General features: G+C 47.3%; 1 protein-coding gene across 3 annotated transcripts in view; it reads left to right on the top strand.

The window, feature by feature from the left end:
• Positions 1–20,859, top strand: part of COL14A1 (collagen type XIV alpha 1 chain) — a 513,241-nt gene that overhangs the window by 237,325 nt on the left and 255,057 nt on the right. For all 3 annotated transcript variants that reach the window (XM_085605041.1, XM_085605042.1, XM_085605043.1), the window contains 2 exons: positions 5,997–6,126; positions 11,035–11,174. In XM_085605041.1, the coding sequence (XP_085461167.1) occupies positions 5,997–6,126; positions 11,035–11,174 (270 nt within the window). The remainder of the gene's footprint in view (positions 1–5,996; positions 6,127–11,034; positions 11,175–20,859) is intronic.

Here is a 20,859-nt window from a genome sequence, read left to right as displayed (position 1 = left end):
TTAAGTCTGGCTGAAAACCCCTATAAGTAACTACGGTATATGCATAATTTTAGTAAAATCAAACTGTCTTAGGTAACACAAACCTAAAAAACGAATCATTCTGGCTTTGTCTGCAATCCTCTTGCCTTTAACAAAGAAGGCAGCAAGTAAAGAAGGCAAGAAAGAAAAAAAGAAAGCAAGAGAACAAAGGAAAGAAAGAGAGAAAAAATAAAAAGAGGATAACTTAATACAGAACAGTTTTAAATGGATACAATCTGGTATGCTGTGAAATAGTAGCAGTGAGAAAAGCAAAACACTCCAAAAGGAATTTAAAACAGCATCGGCAGGAGCTGGGATCTGATAAAGATGGAATGAGCATCAGAAGCATCCTGCTATCACATCAGGCTCTAAACACAAAGGCAACATTAAAGTAATTCTAAAATAAAAACAAAAACACTGGACCTGAAGGAAGCTTGCTTGTGTGCTGATGTGCTCCTTGTGAGAGAGCAAAATGCAGTCACTCAAAGTGAAGTTAACCAGTGGCTTAAGTAAGCTGACCCACTGCACCATGCTATATGGTCTAGTGGGTGGAAGTAAAATGTGAATGACACAACAGCAGACTAATGGATGAACAGCCCCTATGTAAGTATATTATACATATTTTAGTAAAATTGAAAAGGTCTTGGCAATCGTGAGACCTAAACTATAGAATATTTTACTGAACAAAATGACACAGACACAACAAAAACCCAATAAGGGGAACCTGAGATATGAATTGAGTTCTAAATAAAAATAACTCCAAAAGCTGCAAAGTGCCAACCACATGCTACTGGTTGCCCTGGACCTAGGAAAAGTCAAAGTTAAAGCTGACCGTTGACGATCGTCGGTCAGATACAAAGACTGGTTTCATCCCGGTCAAAAAGTTGCATTCTCGTTTTAGAAAAAGCTCTGGATGTTGACAGATCGTCGATGGGTATGTCGACGGCAACAGATGGGAGGTGAAGCATGGCTCGACTGTAATGTGTTGCTGGATGACCGGGTTCCGATGTGGTAATTGACAGAGGCTGAAAAAGTTCAGATTCCTGCGCATTGGTGGGCATCTGCATCGATCGAGTCCTCGTTGATGTAACTTCAAGGAGGCTGCAGGATGGATTTGAAGTGGCCTCGTTTTAGATGTATCTCGACAGAGAACGTAGCAGGAAGTACGGCAAAGTCTGGCCCCCTAGCAATGCACCTTTAATGGATTGGCTGGCACGGTGGACCTTCTGCCACAATGGTTCTTCAGGCAGAATTTTACCAAAAGTTTCTAAGTCTCACCTTTCAGTGATAGGCAGTAGGTGTACACTCTAACACCAGCCAAGAGTTTGAGGACCTCAGTAACAGGGCTTGGTGGTCAGGTCTCACTTCCAGCAGAAGCCACCTGCAGATCCAGGGCAGGACCAGTTGTAGCTATTCAGCTAGGCTCTTTCAGGAAAGTGAGTTTCTTGCAGATTTTGTGTCCCTGTTTTTTAACTGGAGGTCACCTGGAGGTTTCTTTGTCCCGGGCACAAATGAGAGGAGGTCTAGCCCTTAGGGGTATCCTCACATGTCCAAACAGCAGGTGCATTCATGCTCCACCGTATAAATCGGGAAGGTTTCCGCTGTGCTGTGGCGTTCCCAATGGGTCTGCACTTAGCCCCACTTTATTTAACGTGTACGTCCGCCCTCTGGCCATACTGGCCAGAGCTCGTAACATCAAATTAACATCTTATGCGGACGATACACAGTTTATCTTCTCCTTTTCCAGCGATACCAACGCCGACAAAATTAAATTTCAGGAAGATCTATCGGCCATTGCAAACTGGATGACTGAAAATTGTGTCCAGCTCAATTCATCCAAGACGGAGGTTCTACTGGTTGGAAAGGAGACTCAGAAATGGGATGATCAGTGGTGGCCGCCTGTATTAGGCCCTGCACCTACCCCTAAGAAGGAAGTCAAAAACTTGGGTGTTATGGTTGACACCCGACTAGATCTCGATTCCCACGCTAAAAAGGTGGCAGGCACGTGCTACGGCCGTCTACGGTCTCTGAGACCCATTTTGGGTTTTTTCGAACCCCAAGTTCGCCAGATGATCATTCAGGCCATGGTGCTGTCGCACATCGACTATTGCAATGTCCTAATGCTGGGCTCCAATCAATCTACGATTCACAGACTTCAAAGGGCTCAGAATGCGGCCGCACGTAGTCTGTTTGGTTTGCCAAAAAATTGTCACATCTCCCCCATCCTTCATCGTCTGCATTGGCTGCCTGTAAAGCAGCGCATTCAATTTAAGGCACATTGCCTTATTCATAAAATTCTCTACTCCTCGGGCCCCAAAATTTTGCGAGACTTAAGTACTCTATATGTCCCTACTCGGGCTCTTCGCTCTGCAGATCTGTCTCTGGCCCACATCCCCAAGATCCGGAGGAGCAGAGCAGGAGGTCGATCCTTCAGATATCTGGCCCCGAAACTGTGGAACACAATCCCGTCTGAAGCTCGTGCTATCACGAATCACTTGTCTTTCAGAAAGAGGATTAAGACCTGGCTATTTGTCACTCTTTAGGCCCGGTTCTCTGTGGTTCTTCCCACCCCTGGCTTGATTGTTGCGTATCTAGCTCGTCTGCAAGCGCTGGGACGCCCCGTTGCTGGGGTAGCCTTGCGCTATATAAGCTACCCTAACATACCATAACATAACATTCCTTCTTCTGTCTTCCACTGGTCTGGTAGTGTTCTGAAGCGGGTACTGGGAGTGCCACATTTATGCACAGTGCCAGCCTGTGGGTGTGGGAAACTAATGGTCACTCCCTAACCATTGGGGTAAAAGTTACCTGCAGAGACCCTACACACTTTTGCAGCACTTTCTGTGTGTTTTGCTGTAAACTATCCCTCAGCGCCCCTCTACCTCATTCCAACAAGAAAGAACCTTTCTTCCCCTGGCCAGAGCTTCCTGTGTCCACCCAGAGGTGTGGCTATGATCATCTGCAAACTCAATTTTGTGGTCACTCCAAACCAATTCTGAGGCAGCTTCCCCCTCCCACTGGGTTGGAGCTAAGCTGACAAGCAAGACAAAAGGGAGGCAGACCCAGGTGTTAGCTACATCTGCCTTTGATAGGGTTGACACTCTTTGAAGCTCAGGACGAGTCTCGACAAAGCTCCCAGGCCAACGTGCCCAAGGAAGAAAAACACTTCACCCATAGTCCACTGTCTGGAAGCATCCACATCCCCACACAGGGTAGTGGTGAGAAACTGGGTTGTTGGTTGAGGGAGATGTGAGCCCTACTCAAGCAACAGCGGCAATCCTTGTCAGGGTGAACCACAAACATTCACTAATTTAATGTATGGTAGCTTGGCACATGGTAATTTGTAAATAAGTTCACAGGCTCAAAGGTTTTTAGGAGTCTGCCGCTAGTGGTGCTGGATATTGGAGGTGCTGAATACTGGGGCTGACTAGTTTTAATTTAAACTGACTCCTTTTTGTTGATCACCCTCAACTTCCTGGCTCACAAATTGTTCTTGAAGTTTCTTTTTCATTCCCACTTTCTTCCTTAGTCACTCTTTTCCTAGATGTCCCTCTCGTCTTCATACTCCCTTGCCTACCTCTCTCCTGGTCTTTGCCACAGTCTGATGAAAGAAAATAAGTCCCAATCCCCAAACATTTGTGCTGGTGCCCACCACATGCAGTCACCCACACACATGAAATACTGCCTAGCCCAAGACACCTACAGCCACATGCCACCTCCAACTTCAGGCTTAAGTGATCATTTCAAGTTGTGCAACAAAACTGCACCAGGAATACTCCATCTAGAATTACCAGTGCCTTGTGGTATGGTAATCACCAGGTGCGGTGTCACTGCAGAATCAGTTTTATACTGAGAAATAAGGAAATTACAGTAGGAGTTGTAGTTTGCCTACTGCGTCCTGCATGGATTCCCTGTTCCGGCTTCCCACACGGATAACTTCCAATGGCTTTTACCAACTTTTAGCAAGCTAAGCGATATATTTACTAGCAAATGTCAGAATGCATAGCCGTGCCAAATCTGGCAGTGCCGCAGTCTGACATTTTAAAAAGCGCAGGGATGTAACGTATTTACTACAATACGCCGCACGTCTGTGTTTTCCCTAGTGCTAGCGCAAAAATACGCTGCCTAGCACCAGCGCAGGCACCCTTGCACAATGGTGCAAGGGTGCCTGCGTTGCAGGGAATGATTATTTATGTCTAGGAAGGGGTCCCTTCTTGCACATAAACAATCCATAATGTCTATTTGTTACTTCTGTGTGTGATGCATTCTGCAGCACACATAGATGTAGCGAATTGTCATTATTTAATTATTTTTTTGTGCATGAAGGTACACCTTTCTGCTCATAAACAATCATGAATGGTTTTTTGTTCTTTCTATGTGCTGTGCAGAATGCAGCAGACATAGAAAAAGCAAAAAACAAGGAGAAATAAAAACATTCCTTCTCGGGTGCCATCCTAACGCCTGCTCTTGCATGGCAGCAGTTTTTGATGCTGCCTCAGATTTACACCTCCTTGTCAATCTGGAGCTGCGTCAAAAAGCAATGGGTGTTGTGGTGGAACGCCCCCAGCAACACCCATTGCACGCCCCTTTGCCCCACAGGACTGCGGCAGAGAGGGGCGTATTTAATAGGTGGCATTAAGCCACACTTAGGGCCAGATGTAGGTGGCTAAATACCAGTCGGTAACGCCGAAATTTGGTAAATTTCAGCGTTACCGACCGGTATTTAGCCATTCCTAATGTAGGTAAGGAATCGGTAAATAAGGAATCGGTAAATACCGATTCCTTTTTGCTCTTGCATTTAAGGAATCAGTAATACCGATTCCTTAAATTCAATGTAGGGAGCACATTAAGGAGTGCTTTTGAGCCTTAAGAAATCGGTAATTACCACCAACTTCAAGTTGGTGGTAGTTACCGATTTCCTTTAAAAAAATCACTTTTTTGTTAAGTGCCATGTGGCACACATTCATGCCCTTAGGGCATGTATGTGCGCCACATGTGCACACATGCACATTTCAGGGGTGCAACAGGGTGTCCTTTTGACACCCTGGCACCCTTGAAAGTGCTCCCGCTATCAGCGATTCGGTAATACCGAATCGCTAATAATGAATGTCTTCACTTTCATTCCTATGGGCCTCCAAGCCCATAGAAATGAATGGGTAGGTATTCCTTATTACCGAATCTCAATTACCGATTCGGTAATAATGAATATTAAGGATTCAGTATTTTTTCCCGAATCTTTACCTACATAGGAAATACCGATTTCTTAATAGTGAATCGGTAAAATTCGCTATTAAGAAATCGGTATTTCAGATTTACCTACATCTGGCCCTAAGTGGCTTAGCTCCACCTTGTAAATATTGAAAATGGGGCTAGGCCAAAGGAGTGTCAAAAAAGTGGCGCTCAGGTGGTGATAGGGGCTTGTAAATATGTCCCCCGTCACTCCTGCTACTGGTAATTTGGAGTTTGCTCCAAACTTGGAATGAGGATGGATGTAAGTCAAGTTTGTTCCTTTTGTCTGAAACCGAGATCCTGACTGGGCTGGTAGGTACGCATGCGCTAATCACAAACAAGTAGTCGGTCACACTAGTGAATCTATTGGACCCATGGATCAGCATGAGTACGTGTTATGTAAGGTCTTTCAGGAAAAACTTATGCCTGATTGCACCCCAGATTGCAGTTATCATGAACCTCGAAATGCATGCTAATACTAGCAGTGCAGCAACTGTGCCCCAGGAGCATATGGTACTTTATTGGTGGAAACAAAACTCGACCATTTAATCGAGTTTTACAGATCGTGAAAAAAACAAAACAGTAAACTATGTTAGATACAACACGACTGAATGAATGCTACAACAATTAGGCAATGCAAAATGTAACATTTTAAATGTGGCTTAGTCTGTGCTCTTCACATGCTGGCCACAGAAGTTGACTCCTGCTTGCACGTTTTATGATTTTGACTGACATTTCTCTGTTTGCAGATGAAGGTTGGAGAGCAAGTTACAGACGTCGAACTATCCGGACTGTCGCCCATCACAGAATATACCGTCACCGTTTACTCTATGTTCGGAGAAGAAGCAAGTGACCCCCTTACAGGCCAAGAAACCACATGTGCGTGGTAAAAACCTGCTGGCTCTGCAGGCCCTTACTAGACTGTGGGCACGTTTGTATGTAGTGTTTGCGTAGCGCAAACCTAACTCTCGAGGGACTGAGCGCTTTCCACCAGGCGTGACTAGTAGGGTACAATTCCTGATGGTTTACTAGGGGGCAGGCTGTATGTGGGGTCCTCTTGTGAGAAGGGTGCTAATGTGTCCACATGTTTCTTGTGTGTGTACCATGCGGATCTACCAGCATAGAGACGGTGTGGCAGGGTGGTATGGTGCTTTGTTTACAGTCAAGTGTGATTTCACGTTTTATTGTCAACAGTGCTGTGAGATTACACGGACATCTATTTCTGGTCATCTGGTGTAGCATCTCAATCACGCGTGTAGTCCATAATGTTCCTTGGAGAAGCCGTCAAGCAATCAGGAAGAGCCTAGGCTTTTGAACTGTTTCACAAGGTCTTAAGGAGAGAGCCAAGTCAGAAGTTGGGTGCATTCAGTCGAAATACATTGTATTGAAATGATTTACGTCACTGTGCAAGAGCAAGCACATTCAGATAACTTTCACACGTTTTAGACATATAGATGATGTGCATCTTTCATTTGATTCTCTGATTGCACAGGTCAATAGCTTGTTGAAGCATCAAAGCCAGGGGCGGCTGGTGACATTTAAAGGTGGTGAGGCGTGGAGGTCCGTCCAGTTGAGTGCCCGGTGGTGGGAGGGAGGGGCGGGGGGGGGACTCGGGAGGGTTCAACTGACTTCTGCCAAACAGTAACAATGCCTGATGCCTCCTTTCGGCAGCCAAAGCTCAACTCCGCGTGCACACAAATCTATAAATTAAACCACCCAAGCCACATTCGGGAATTTCTGAAAGTACTGTACACCCGCGCTACTCTAAGACTTCTGCACTGCAGTCACCACCACAGTCGATCTTTCACATTCGCACCTCCTCTCAAAACTCTAATTAAAGCCTGGCTACCGCGAGAATGTAATAGCGCAGAGGAAGTAAATCATGAAAATGAATCTGATAATTTAATGAGAGAAGGGCATGCTTGGCATTGAGGCTGTAATTTCTCCCATGCAGGCATGCCACCACAGCGTTTAGACAAAGGCAGTTTTACAGAGTAATTCATATTTCCTTATCACTTTGAGTTTCACATTAAGCGTCGCTTATATCTTGGTAAACAAAATGTTATCGGATTTCATTCCATCCTTTGCACCTCCACCGCTCCTTAATGGGTTTTAATTCATCTCCAGATGTGAGAGAAAAGACTCAATCTTTCAGCCAAGCCTCAGACACCTTTTCAAACAGAGACAGGCGTGACTTGCAAAACAAATATAAGCTTCCAAAGCTTCCGGGTGTGGCAACCAGTTAGTTATACCCCCGGCTTGTGTGATAGCTGAGGATGTGGTCATGTTGTCTCTTATTCAGTTGTTTGCTACACGGGGTCTGACTATTTCACACCGTGGAAAATCTGCCATTCTGTTTCTGTGACTCCTGTCTGTGTTATGGTGAAATCATGTAACTGAAAGAGCGAGGTGAAGAGCTTAACTTAACCTTCTTTTCCTATTTGGCTCAAGGCCGCAAAAAAGATGCCATGTCTGTTAAAACATAATTGAAACTGCGAATGTTATGCCACATCAATACTGTTGTTCCGAGTGTTGACAGCACCGCTACATTAATGTTATGACGGTTCCCTCAAGAGGAACCCAACAATTTATAATTCTCTTTGGCTCAAATTTAATCCATCGCCTCGTAAGCATTTTTTAGGCGGAAAGAATATTATTACAGCCTTGACAGGAAAGGATAGTATTAAAATATCTCTTTATTAATGTGTCACCGCTGACTTCCGTAAAAAACAACTAACAGTTTCTATTCCCATGAGGAGCATGCTGATTGCATTGTGAAGCCAATCCAGGCAGGGAGGGAAGCCTGGAACGCGTGCGCTTTTTGCCAAGTGACAACTCTGCAATTGATTATTATATAGGTAGCCCAGAAAATAAAGAAAGCAGACTTACTCCAGCTGAATTATGGATCGCCATTCCCCAAGGCTCGAAGATGACTGCGTGTGAGAGGCTGGAGGGTGAGAGTGTTCTGCAGTGCTCTGCTGTGGCTGTGGCCGGTGCCGGTGTCAGTCCTGAGCAATGCACAAGCTCCCGCCTCCCATTGCCCAATCAGGAGGCCTTGGACTAGCGTGAAGGCAAGGGGAGTGCTCCGGTTGTTGCCACCCACTGCCCTGCCCCTTGCCATTGATTTCAGTGGCACGCTGCTAAAGATGCCTGGGGCGCTGCACAGGCGCCCCATTTGAAAGCAGGCATTTTCCGCTTTCTTTAGCCACTCCCTTCATGATGACATCACTCTTTCCGCATGTGCTTTCAGGGCGAGTAATATTCCTCGCCCCGGCCAGCGCATGCGCAGGAGGTCTCCGACCTGCTGTGACCTCGTCTTCGTCCCTTGAAAAAAACAAAGCAGAGTCAGACAGAATTGAATTTGTGATCGACACACGGGGCAGTGAGCACTTCATTTGAGGCTGCTGCACTGCGTGTGGTGTCTCTCTTGTCTTCCTCCCCATCCTCGTCCCAAGGCTAGTGGTGCAACGCCCCATTCGCCCCTATGCACCAGCCGCCACTGATCAAAGCACAAGGAAGGGGGGGGTTCATGCCAAGGGTTGATTGAAGGACAGGACACCAGCTGATTGCCGGTCAGCTGCACTCATCTTTTACCTTTTCCGCAGCCACTTTAAGTTCAAAGACCTGGAGCTATATTTAGATTTAGGTGGTAATTGAAAACCCGCTGCTTCTAATAGGAAAATCTAAATCCGTGGGAGGATCAACCTGAGAAATGTCTTCCACCCAAGGAAGAGTGCAGTGAAGGATGTTCCATCAGTGGATTCTCCTCTGGATATAGAGATTTCTATAAAACTCTGAGGAGTTTCCATTGCCATTGCTGTTCCTTAGTTAGCTCGACACAAAATCTAAGCCACTACAGGATGCTGTTTAAATGTAAGGATCAATAGGTTTCTTTTACCCATAGATCTCAGTGACCTATTGAACTCCTCTGTCCGATATGGATCACCTTTGCCATGAAGCTTATTGTGCACACAGATCAGGAACTTAAACTAACAGTGGTGCTGCATTGGAAGCTAGCATTGCACCTTCACAATTAGATTTATATGCTGTATTTTGTGGCAGCCTAAGACCATCCCTTGATTCTGAGGGTGCACACACTCAGATCTTCTCCAGCTGTGCACCATGGAGGCATTCAAGGACTCCAACATCCCATACAGACCCTACCCTATACCGGGCCGGGCCTGCGGACTTTAATATGCCTTATGGTGTCTGCCTTACCTGCGCCATTAAATCATTCTTGGGCACCAGGAAGTACCTTTCAAAACAACTGTTTTGCACTCAATGTAACCCCCAAAGGGATAGCCAAGGGATCTGGGAATAGCTAGATTTTGAGTTGTCGTAGCCCATGATCCGCTCAGGAAGCTTCTCTAAGGGCTTTAATGGGGTTGCCTGGCAATTGCATCTCTAGTGAAAACAGGATTGAGCATCCAAATCTGCATTAGATGTGCATAAAGCTTGCATTGACCCGGCATTTTTTCTCTACACAAATGTGAGTGGAAAAAGTCACAAGATTCTGAGCTTTGCAGCATGAGATGTGGGAATGGGTGCAGGATTACTGAGTTATTCACATTTACACCCTACTGAATTCTTAATAAAGAGATAATATTGTACCACGTAATAATCCCACCTCGCTGTACTGGTGTTTACCCAAGTAGAATTACCACATTCATATACGAGGCTACTTGGAAAATGGGCCCAATTCTTCATGACACTATTTTCTTATTTACAATCCTTTAAGATATTATTTGATTTAAAAGCCTGGCATTTACCCAGTAACACAACGTAATTTCTTATTTATAGGAAAACATATGGAGTGTATGTGTGATTTATAAAGGGTACCTACCGCAGTTTACTAAAACAAATGTATATTTATACATTGAATGTAATGTAAAAATCTGCTCACCCCTTATTAAGACTTCTACTCAAAGTGGCAGAGGTGAATTTTCTAGCTTTTGCCTTATATTTTCAGGTTTAATGGTCGATTGTTAACATTGCACGGACTGTGCTATGCTTGAAGTTGATGACGTAATAGGAAGTCACTGCATTCTAAACCAGTCCCATCAATGGACTGTATAATTTGCCATTTATAAATGAATCTATTGAATTCATACTGGCACACAGGGAAGTAATGCCTGTAGCTTTATCTTCCCATGCCATGTTATTGTGAGGACCTCCAACCTGCCTTACTAAGTCACGGTGGTACATTCCTACAGTGTCTTTGCTTATAAATGGTGGGGCCAGGGCCGGACTGGGAACCAAAACCGGTCCTGGCGAACTGCTTGGCCGGCCCTCCGGAAAGGAAGGGGGTCAGCGGCCGAGCCGTTTGATAGGGCCGGTTTCATTACAGGGGGCCAATATTGCCGACTCCCGGTAACAAAAACGGCCCCCAGGGGCCGAAAACTGGCTCCTACCCTAGCAGCCCACCGGGGAAATGCCCGGTGCCCACTACGGCCAGTCCGGCCCTGGGTGGGGCCTCTTGATTAAGGCATTTTGGAGTACATACAAACGTACTCCTGTAGCACTGTTTTATGTACTTCTATATACTGTTTTGGATTGGCCGCACTACATATAAAATGGGGATATTTAGGGAATATTCACATACAATGAGTATAAATAGAAAGTACTGTGACCCCCTTTACATAATTACTATCAGGGAGTTGGACAGTGCCGGTATGTAAGAGAGGATTACAGGTGTACGTTTTTATGTACTCCAAAATCCCTTCATAAATAGGCCCCATTGTATTTATTGGAACCCTTATTACATTCTTTCTTTTTCTCCTTTTCCAGTGCCTTTAATACCTCCCAGAAACCTAAGGTTTTCCAACATCGGATACAGTACCGCGGTAGCCACCTGGGACCCACCTTCGAAAAAAGTAAATGGTTACCGTATAATGTATGTGAAGACCGATGGTACAGACACTAATGAGGTAAGGAGCTGAAGTTAGACATGACTCAGAAAAATCTGCAGTATCTCTAAATCATGGGTGACAAATTCAGGACCTCTTTTTATCACGAAGGGGTTTGACTTGTTGGCGATTTCGTCATAGCCCAGTTAGTTAAAACGCCTTGGCATTTGTTTTGTACTTTAAGTGGTGCGTAAAAAAGCAGTTTATTTATTTACTTATATGTTGCTGAAGAAATTTGCTGACACCTAGATAAAAAAAAGTATTCATAATTTCACAATTTGATCAATTGCAAAGTGATTAATGTTGCCTATTTGTAGCTATTTTTGCTTGATTTGGCAAGACAGCACTAGTTTCATTCAGGATACACTAAAGTGATCACAAGTGGTCTGTTTGTGGCACCAATAATCAGAAAATATAGTGTGCCATGTTAAAATGAATGCACCATTTTTTTAATGTTCTGTATTTTTCAGGATGCTTTTAAATGAGTTTGGGTGTAGTGTCCTTGTTGTGATGGTGTACATCTTTCTAGAAAAGACTACAAATATCATTGAACATTCTAGAAATACGCCAGCTAATCAGTATTCCTAAATCAAAGCTAATTTCTATTGCAAAATATAGGAAGCATCGTAATTTCAGCAGTGATTTAAACTGGGAAGGTTTAAAGAGAGTAAATAAATACATATTGTTCAGAATGAATTAAAGTGTCAGCTCAATTAAAAGAAGTTAAAGTTAGGGTTGTTAGTATCACACGTGGTTTGCAAAGTGGTTTGGTGGGAAGAATTGCTGGGCATTCCGGCAGGCAGATGAGGTTGAGATCCCTGCTCCGGCTCTGTAGGGGAAGAACAGTCATCGTCCTCCGTATTTTCAAACCTGGCTATTTCTGAAAGTAGGTGTTCATTGTAGGACTGGTGGTATACCTGCTGCTCTGCCAGTGTGACTGTGGTTGTGGAATGTTGGTGTGCGGGGTTGCTGTGGAATGTTGGCGAGTGAGAGAGTCAGTTGGAGGATGGGCTGAGCAGCAGGGGGGCTGCTCCTGGTGGGGTTCTTCTTAACATCTTACCTAATAAACCTACTTATTCAATCTACTTTGGAACTGGAGATTCATCTTTATTACAACATATTGTCAGCAGCATACCATGGGGAGTTCACTCAAGACACACTGTCCAAAATCTGCTCAAGTAGAAAATCTTCATTGTTCCATCGTCTTGCCAACACAAGTCTCCAGATGTGTAGATAGACTACATCACTCCAAGGTTCAAAGGCAGTGCTCCAACACCAACCTTGCAGTGGAGCGGTTACCCCTCCAAAAGACAGCAGCAATTCACCTAAAAGCGGGGACGGTACACCACCCACATACCCCCCAAGTCAAGTCACTGTCTTACTGAAATTACACATCCTATGAAAATGCAATCCAAATGATTCAGCGTAAGTAATTCCGGATGTTACAGCAGACGAACTGCTCTATGAACAGTGAAAATATCGCCTCACCAAAAAGTCTTGACAAACTGCTCGACACGCACCCTCGATGATCTCCACGGTAACGCTGAGGGAGAAAAACAACACCGACGTCTCTACATACTAGCCCTCTCCCGCTAAGGGCGAGCGTCACTCTTATGAAAGCGCAACTTGCCGAGCGCAAAGCATTTCCGAGAACACAGAGTTGACCTGATGACCGCACACGTACACTGGCAGTGTGCGTGGTGGCTCCAGGCATGTACGTGCGGCACAGCGCCATGTTCCCAGGCTGATAAACACACCACGAGCCGCCAAAGACTGGGCTCGCCCTAACCACCTGGAAGGCTTAGCACACGAGGAATAACGGTTGGGGTGAGTGAGCCACTCAGACAATGTTTTTTTTTTAATGAAGCTGGAAGAACGGTTGATCACACAAATTGCTTTACAGCAATAGTTTATAATGCTCCAAAACTCCCCTGAGTAAACTTCCACATTCCACTTTTGAATAATTGCAGTGGGGGTCCCGTGCTGGAAGACCAATTAGCTGAACAACCTTAACTTCTTTACAACTTCGTAATCGGTCTCATCAGCACCTTGTGGCTCAACGCCTCAAGATGAGCCTTCTCAATCTTATGTTTAAATTCCTTCTCGAAAGTATCTTGCATGTCAACCAATGTGTAGAAACTGGTAAAGGGTCGCAGATGTTGACAGGCGCTGCTCTGCAAAACCATGACACAGCGAACCGCTAGCCCTGTCCACCTGACTGCAGGTCAGCTCCATTTGAGGAAAATAAAAGTACACATAAGTCAAGCATGCCCTGGCTGGTAGGCTGTCCAGTGGGTCAGGACACTGGTGAGGCTGGAGGGCATACTGATTTTCTCTGTACAATGTAGTTAATAAAAATCTTCTTTTTGTAGTTTTTTCTGGTTTGTGTTGTAAGTCTCATTACTTCTTTCACTCAGTTCACACGTGTAGATTCCTCTTTGGTTCCTTTAAAAACCGACGCCAAAATATGTTGTAATTAAGATGAATGTCCAGTTCCAAAGTAGATTGGATAAGTAGGTTTATTAGGTAAGATGTTAAGAAGAACCCCACCAGGAGCAGCCCCCCTGCTGCTCAGCCCATCCTCCAACTGACTCTCTCACTCGCCAACATTCCACAGCAACCCCACACCCCAACATTCCACAACCACAGGTACACTGGCGGAGCAGCAAGTATAACACATAGTATCATACATGGTTTGCAAAGTGTTTTGGGGAAAAGAATTGCTAGGGGACTTCAGCAGGCAGATGAGATCCCTGGTGCGGCTCTGGAGGGGAAGAACAATCATCATCCTCAGTATTTCCAGGCCTGGCTATTTCTGAAAGTAGGTGTTCATTGTTGGACTGGCCTTTCGGGCAGCCTGGCACTTCTGGATGGGCCAGCTTGAAAAGGCCAGTGTGCGGGCCATTGTTTTTGACCTCATGGGCTGTGACAGGGTAAAAAAAGAAACAGCCCACACACTGGTATTTCAAGCTGGCCTATCTGGCAGTGCCAGACTGCCGGATAGGCCAGTACAACATTCTAGGTGTTAAAAAATTGAGTCTATGGCACTGAAAGATCTTGTATTAAAAAGATAAGAAACTGTGATTTACCATGCAGCATTGTTTGGGGCTGTCTGTATCCATTGAGGCTGCATCTATGATGGGATTTCTTTAAACTGTAAATGCTTGTTTATTTTGTAAAAAATGACAAAACATTTTAATAACATATGTAAAGCCGAACCCTATGGTGAAAATGGACTCACCCTCTGTGTAAATAGTGTTTCACTTGATTAGAAAAATATATATATATTTTTTTATACTGAAACCACGGCTTAGGCAATATCATGTTTATTTGCTTCCCACTCCTACTCCCATTGGCATAAATGAAGACTCAACCAGATGCATTCAAAGGTCATTTGAATCCTGCTCTTTCAATGGCTTGTGTCTGTGAACCGAGTATAAATAATACACCTCTAACACTGTGGCTTCCGCATAAAGGTGTCATCAACTTAAATTATAGCAACTGTGACTTCAGACAAAACATAAACACCTGTACGGATAACCGTGGCGAGAGGAGACAGTCTGTCCACAGTAAAAGAGAGTCAAGTTTGAAAGAATCGAAAGGCCACGAGAGAAGCATCCTCAAAAATCTGCTTTCCCTGATGGTAGGGAGGGGATTAAGAAACGTGGAAATTATTTGTTATTGAATCACCTAAATTACTATTCTTTAGTCCTTTTACACCTGTGTTGAAGATCATATCATGAAGGTTTTGGTTGTAGGCTCATTAAACTCTGCCACAGTCACAGCAAAGTCTTGAAAGACATGTAAAATAAAAAACAAAATAATGCACTTTGACGGTGAGTATGTGATGCTTGGCCATGACACGGTAAAAAACACTTTGGCACAGATATATTAACACTTTCCTCTGGGTTTGTGACACAAAACTGCCACAAACTGGTGCAAAGTGTTGAGTTGGGATTTACTTTCTAGTTGGAAAGTAGTCCTAAAGTAACACAGAGTAGCACTATACACTGCTTTGCACTACTTTGCATCAAGGGAGTGTTTCCATGCACCACCCATTATTTTTGATGCAAAGCCATATAAACAGAAACAAGTCAATCAATCAATCAATCAATGACACTTGTAGAGCGCGCTACATACCCGTAGGGTCTCAAGGCGCTGGGGGGGGGGGGGGGGGGTGCCGCTACTGCTCGAACAGCCAGGTCTTCAGCTTCTTCCTGAAGGAGAGGTGGTCTTGGGTCAGGCGCAGGTCGTTCGGGAGGGAGTTCCAGGTCTTGGCGGCCAGGTAGGAGAAGGACCTTCCTCCTGTGGTCGCTCTTCGGATGCGGGGGACGGCGGCGAGGGCGTGGTTGGCTGATCGGAGGTGGCGTTTGGGAGCGTAGAAGTTGATCCGGCTGTTGAGGTAGCTCGGGCCTTGGTCGTGTAGGGCTTTGTGTGCGTGGGTGAGGAGGCGGAAGGTGTTTCTTTTGTTGACGGGGAGCCAGTGAAGGTCTCTCAGATGTCCGGAGATGTGGCTGGTTCGTGGGATGTCGAGGATGAGTCTGGCTGAGGCGTTCTGGATCCGCTGGAGTCTCTTCTGGAGCTTGGCGGTGGTACCGGCGTAGAGGGCGTTGCCGTAGTCCAGTCGGCTGGTGACGAGGGCCTGGGTGACGGTCTTCCTGGTCTCGGTGGGGATCCACCAGAAGATCTTCCGTAGCATGCGTAGGATGTTGAAGCACGCCGAGGAGACGTTGTTGACTTGCCTGGTCATGGAGAGGGAGGAGTCCAGGATGAAGCCCAGGTTGCGTGCATGGTCTGTCGGTTTGGGTGCGGTGCCCAGGGCGGGAGGCCACCAGGAGTCGTCCCAGGCGGAGGGTGAAGAGCCGAGGATGAGGACCTCCGTCTTGTCAGAGTTCAGTTTCAGGCGGCTGGTCGTCATCCACTCGGCTACCTCTTTCATCCCTTCTGGCGGAGGCGGGGTCGTTGGTCAGGGAGAGGATCAGCTGGGTGTCGTCGGCGTAGGAGATTATGCTGAGGTTGTGTTTGCGTGCGATGGCCGCGAGGGGGCTCATGTAGACGTTGAAGAGGGTGGGGCTCAGAGATGATCCTTGAGGGACGCCGCAGATGACTTCGGAGGCCTCTGACTTGTACGGTGGTAGGCGGACTCTCTGTGTTCTTCCGTCGAGGAAGGAGATGATCCATTCCAGCGCCTTGTCCTGGATTCCGATGTTGCTGAGGCGCTGTACTAGGGTGCGGTGGCAGACGGTGTCGAATGCCGCGGAGAGGTCTAGGAGGATGAGGGCCGCTGTTTCTCCATTGTCCATCAGGGCTCGGATGTCATCGGTGGCGGCGATGAGGGCGGTCTCGGTGCTGTGATTGGCTCGGAAGCCGGACTGTGAGGGGTCGAGGGATCCATTCGTCTCGAGGAAGGCGGCCATCTGTTTGTTGACGGTCTTCTCGATGACTTTGGCTGGAAACGGGAGGAGCGAGATGGGGCGGTAGTTCTTGAGTTCGGTGGGGTCCGCTGTTGGTTTCTTGAGTAGAGCGCTGAGTTCGGCGTGCTTCCAGCTCTCAGGGAAGGTGGCGGTGTCGAAGGATGTGTTGATGATGTCTCGCAGGTGGGGTGCGATGACCGCGTCGGCCTTGTTGAAGACGTGGTGAGGGCAGGGGTCGGTCGGTGATCCGGAGTGGATGGAGTTCATCGTGCGGATGGTGTCTTCGGTGCTGATCGGGGTCCAGGCGTGGAGGGTGGTGGTGGGGGGTGGTTGTTCGGTCATGGTGTGCGTTGGTTGGTTGTTGAAGCTGTTGTGTATGTCCGCGGTCTTGTTGTGGAAGTATGAAGCGAGGGAGTTGCAGAGGTCTTGCGATGGGGTGATGTCGTTGTTTCCTGCGCTGGGGTTGGAGAGCTCTTTCACGATGTTGAAGAGTTCCTTGCAGTTGTGTGCGTTGTTGTCCAACCTGTCCTTGAATGCTGTTTTCTTGGCGGCGCGGATCAGCTGGTGGTGCTTCCGGGTGGCAAGCTTGAAGGAGGTCCTGTTGTCCGGTGTAGGTTCCCTTCTCCAGACTTTCTCGAGGGCTCGGCAGTTCTTCTTGGAGCTCTTGAGTTCGTTGGTGAACCACGGGGCTTTCTTGCTGCCGGGTCTGCTGGGCGGGGTCCTCAGCGGGGCGAGCTCGTCCGCGCAGATGCTGATCCACTTCGTGAGGTTGTCGGCGGCCTGGCTGGGGTTCGCTGAGCTGGCAGGAGGGTGCTGGCTCAGGGAGGTGGCGAGCTGGTCTGCTGTGATCTTGTTCCAGCTTCTGCGGGCGGCTTGTTGCTGGTGGTGGTGGGTCGTCGTTCTCTTGAAGGTGAAGTGGACGCAGCTGTGGTCCGTCCATTGAAGCTCTGTGGCGTGGCTGAAGTCGATGTCTGTGCTGGAAGAGAAGACTGCGTCGAGTGTGTGTCCGGCGAGGTGGGTGGGGGTGGACACCAGTTGCTTGAGTCCAAGATTGGCGAGGTTGTCGAGCAGGGTGCTGGTGTTGCTGTCGTTGTTGTTCTCCAGATGGAAGTTGAGGTCCCCCAGGAGGATGTAGTCAGCGGAGGGGAGGGCATGCGGGCTGACGAAGTCGGCGATGTCCTCGCTGAATTGTGTGCGTGGTCCCGGAGGTCGGTAGATCAGGGTGCCTCTGAGGGTGGTGTTCGGGTTGGTGTGGATCTGGAAATGCAGGTGTTCGGCGCTGGTCAGGGTGTTGTCGGTGCTGGTCGTGAGACGGATGGTGTTCCTGTGGATGATGGCGATGCCTCCTCCCATCTGGTTGGCGTTGCGGTCCCTCCGGACGATCTTGTAGCCCTCTGGGATAGCCATGGCGATGTCGGGAGCTGAAGAGGCGTTCATCCAGGTCTCCGTGAGGAAGGCAACGTCAGGGGCTGTGGCGTCTAGAAGGTTCCAGAGTTCGATGGCGTGTCTGTGGACGGAGCGGGTGTTGAGCAGGATGCACTTGAGGTGGGTGCTGCTGGTGTTCGGCTTGGCGGGTGCTGGTGCGAGGCAGGTCCGGATGCAGGTGAATTTGCAGGCGTGGCAGCTGAAAGGTCCGTGGGTGCGTCGTGGAGTGGCTTGGTGGCATTCTGGGAGTCGGCCGGTGTTGAGTGCGATGAGGGTGGCGGAGGAGTACGTCAGGCGGGTCGGTCGGGGTCTTCGAGGGCCAGGGGTCCTGGCGCTGGTCGCGATCCGGTCGCGGACGGGCGCAGACGGGCTTACCTTTGGCGCGGCTTCGGCGCGCCCGCTGCGCGTTCGCACGGTCGCCATTTAAGGCGAAGTGCGCGGGTGGGCGGAGCAGCTGGGAGGCGGGAGCGGGGAGGGTACAGAAGAGAAAAAGGGGCGGGGAAAGCGGCGGTGGCGGGAAGGGAGAGCGGAGGGCGGCGAGGTAGGCGGACAAACAGGAAGGAAACGTAAACACTGGCACAACGGACTTAATAAAAATACAGGCACAAATGGGGGCAAAAACAGGGCAAAAACAACAGTTTAGCAGCAGAATCAGGAAGCCGGCAGTCGATCACGGACCACGCCGGGGGGGCGTGGTCAGCGACAGCGAGGAGAAGCGGCAGGGCCGAGGGGCACACGCAGCAGCTGGTGGCCGTGCGGCGCGGGGGTGTCCCACAAGTGGGTCACACTCACCTGCGTCGCACGGTCGCCATTTAAGGCCAAGTGCGCGGGTGGGCGGAGCAGCTGGGAGGCGGGAGCGGGGAGGGTACAGAAGAGAAAAAGGGGCGGGGAAAGCGGCGGTGGCGGGAAGGGAGAGCGGAGGGCGGCGAGGTAGGCGGACAAACAGGAAGGAAACGTAAACACTGGCACAACGGACTTAATAAAAATACAGGCACAAATGGGGGCAAAAACAGGGCAAAAACAACAGTTTAGCAGCAGAATCAGGAAGCCGGCAGTCGATCACGGACCACGCCGGGGGGGCGTGGTCAGCGGCAGCGAGGAGAAGCGGCAGGGCCGAGGGGCACACGCAGCAGCTGGTGGCCGTGCGGCGCGGGGGTGTCCCACAAGTGGGTCACACTCACCTGCGTCGCACGGTCGCCATTTAAGGCCAAGTGCGCGGGTGGGCGGAGCAGCTGGGAGGCGGGAGCGGGGAGGGTACAGAAGAGAAAAAGGGGCGGGGAAAGCGGCGGTGGCGGGAAGGGAGAGTCACACAAGTCTTTGTGTAAAAATCGAATGCCTCCTCGAGGCTGGTGGAATGTTCAAACTTGTTCAACTTTGCATGTGGTTCTGTACTGTAGAGCACATATACAAACTTGGGAACATTTTAAACTATTGCTAAGCAGAGTATTTTGTACTCAAAGGGTATCCTTTGTGTACAAAATGTCTGCTATACATCACACCAACTCCCTTGCACTATAGAGGAAGGATGTGTCAGTGCAGCAAGGCAGCCTAAAGTGCACCTGCGCAGGAGGTGAGAGGTAGATAAGTACTTATTAGAAGATATGGCACTGTTCTGTTTATTCCCTTTCATGCATAGCATACATGTTTTGTAAATTTGGCCCCTACTGTTAGTCAGTCGCTATTTGTCTCTGATATTTATTGTATTTTGTTTCTTACATAAGCTGCGCCTTATAGAATTAGCATCAACGGTCAACTCATTGTCACTCCGTAGGCTTGTTCACCACATGGCTTGCATCAAAAAAAAAATTCCAGCAGCAGAGATCCCTGCAGGAGATTTATTTCCAATTGTGCAAAGGCAAAACTATTGCCTATGACAGTGATTAGCACTTCTCACTGTGCCAATGTGCCACTTTATAACTTCACTCACAAGCCTATTCAAATATATGGTGAATGAATACTAGCCACATTTCTTAGGTGAATAAAACTATGGAAAAAATAATAATAATAATACTTGAAATACTACTACTACTACCATCACTACTACTACTACTACTATAACTCATAATATTAATTATAAGGAATATAATTGGTATTGTTAGATTTATCACTAATATTGTTAAAGGTATCTGACACAGGAGCATTTGCTATCCTGAGTTTTCTGATTGTTATTATAGTTCCATTTATCCATCTCATTTGTCTCAGTCTAATTTCTGAGGATGTTATCTGACTCCTCAGTACCGCTTTTAGCGTGCACCAAAGTGGATCTACCAGTTTTTCTGTTATCTTTTCCACCAATTATCGTGCATTACATTTTTCAGTCTCTGCCCATATTTCAGCATCTTCCATCCTCCCCTAACTTCCATGCCAATGACCATTTCATAGGTGCTGAAAGTAACACGTCAATTTTGGACTGATCTGAATAATGGGAAATTTATACTGGGTTTGTCAGTGTGGTGAAGGAGGGCATAGTCATGCTGGAGTGTCCTGGATCTTACCAATTGCGGTCTCTCTAATCAAAGTCGTTGAAGATTGTACTCACAAATTTCTTGGACCTTTAAAGCTGACGTGAAGCATTGAATGGGCAAAAACATCAACAATATAATTTAACTTGCAAAGCCCTAAGTGACTCGACAATGAGGACCAGGAATCAATGAATATATTTAAAGGGTTTTATGTGGATTACCAATCAAGTCAATATGCGAAGCATATGCATATGTGATAAGTACATTAGTACAATAGGCAAAGTAAAATATCTTGGTTGATTGAGATGCCTTAGAACAAAACAGAATTGTGACAGCCACAGTCATGTAATAGCAAATAAAAGCAAACAGGTGTTCTATAAAGACATTTCCCTTCTCTACTCTTAC

Source organism: Triturus cristatus, chromosome 5_1 (genome assembly GCF_964204655.1).
Source record: "Triturus cristatus chromosome 5_1, aTriCri1.1, whole genome shotgun sequence".
NCBI classification, from domain to species: Eukaryota; Metazoa; Chordata; class Amphibia; order Caudata; family Salamandridae; genus Triturus; species Triturus cristatus.
Note: the sequence above shows the minus strand (reverse complement) of the source record. Positions and strands in the feature narration are given on the sequence as shown.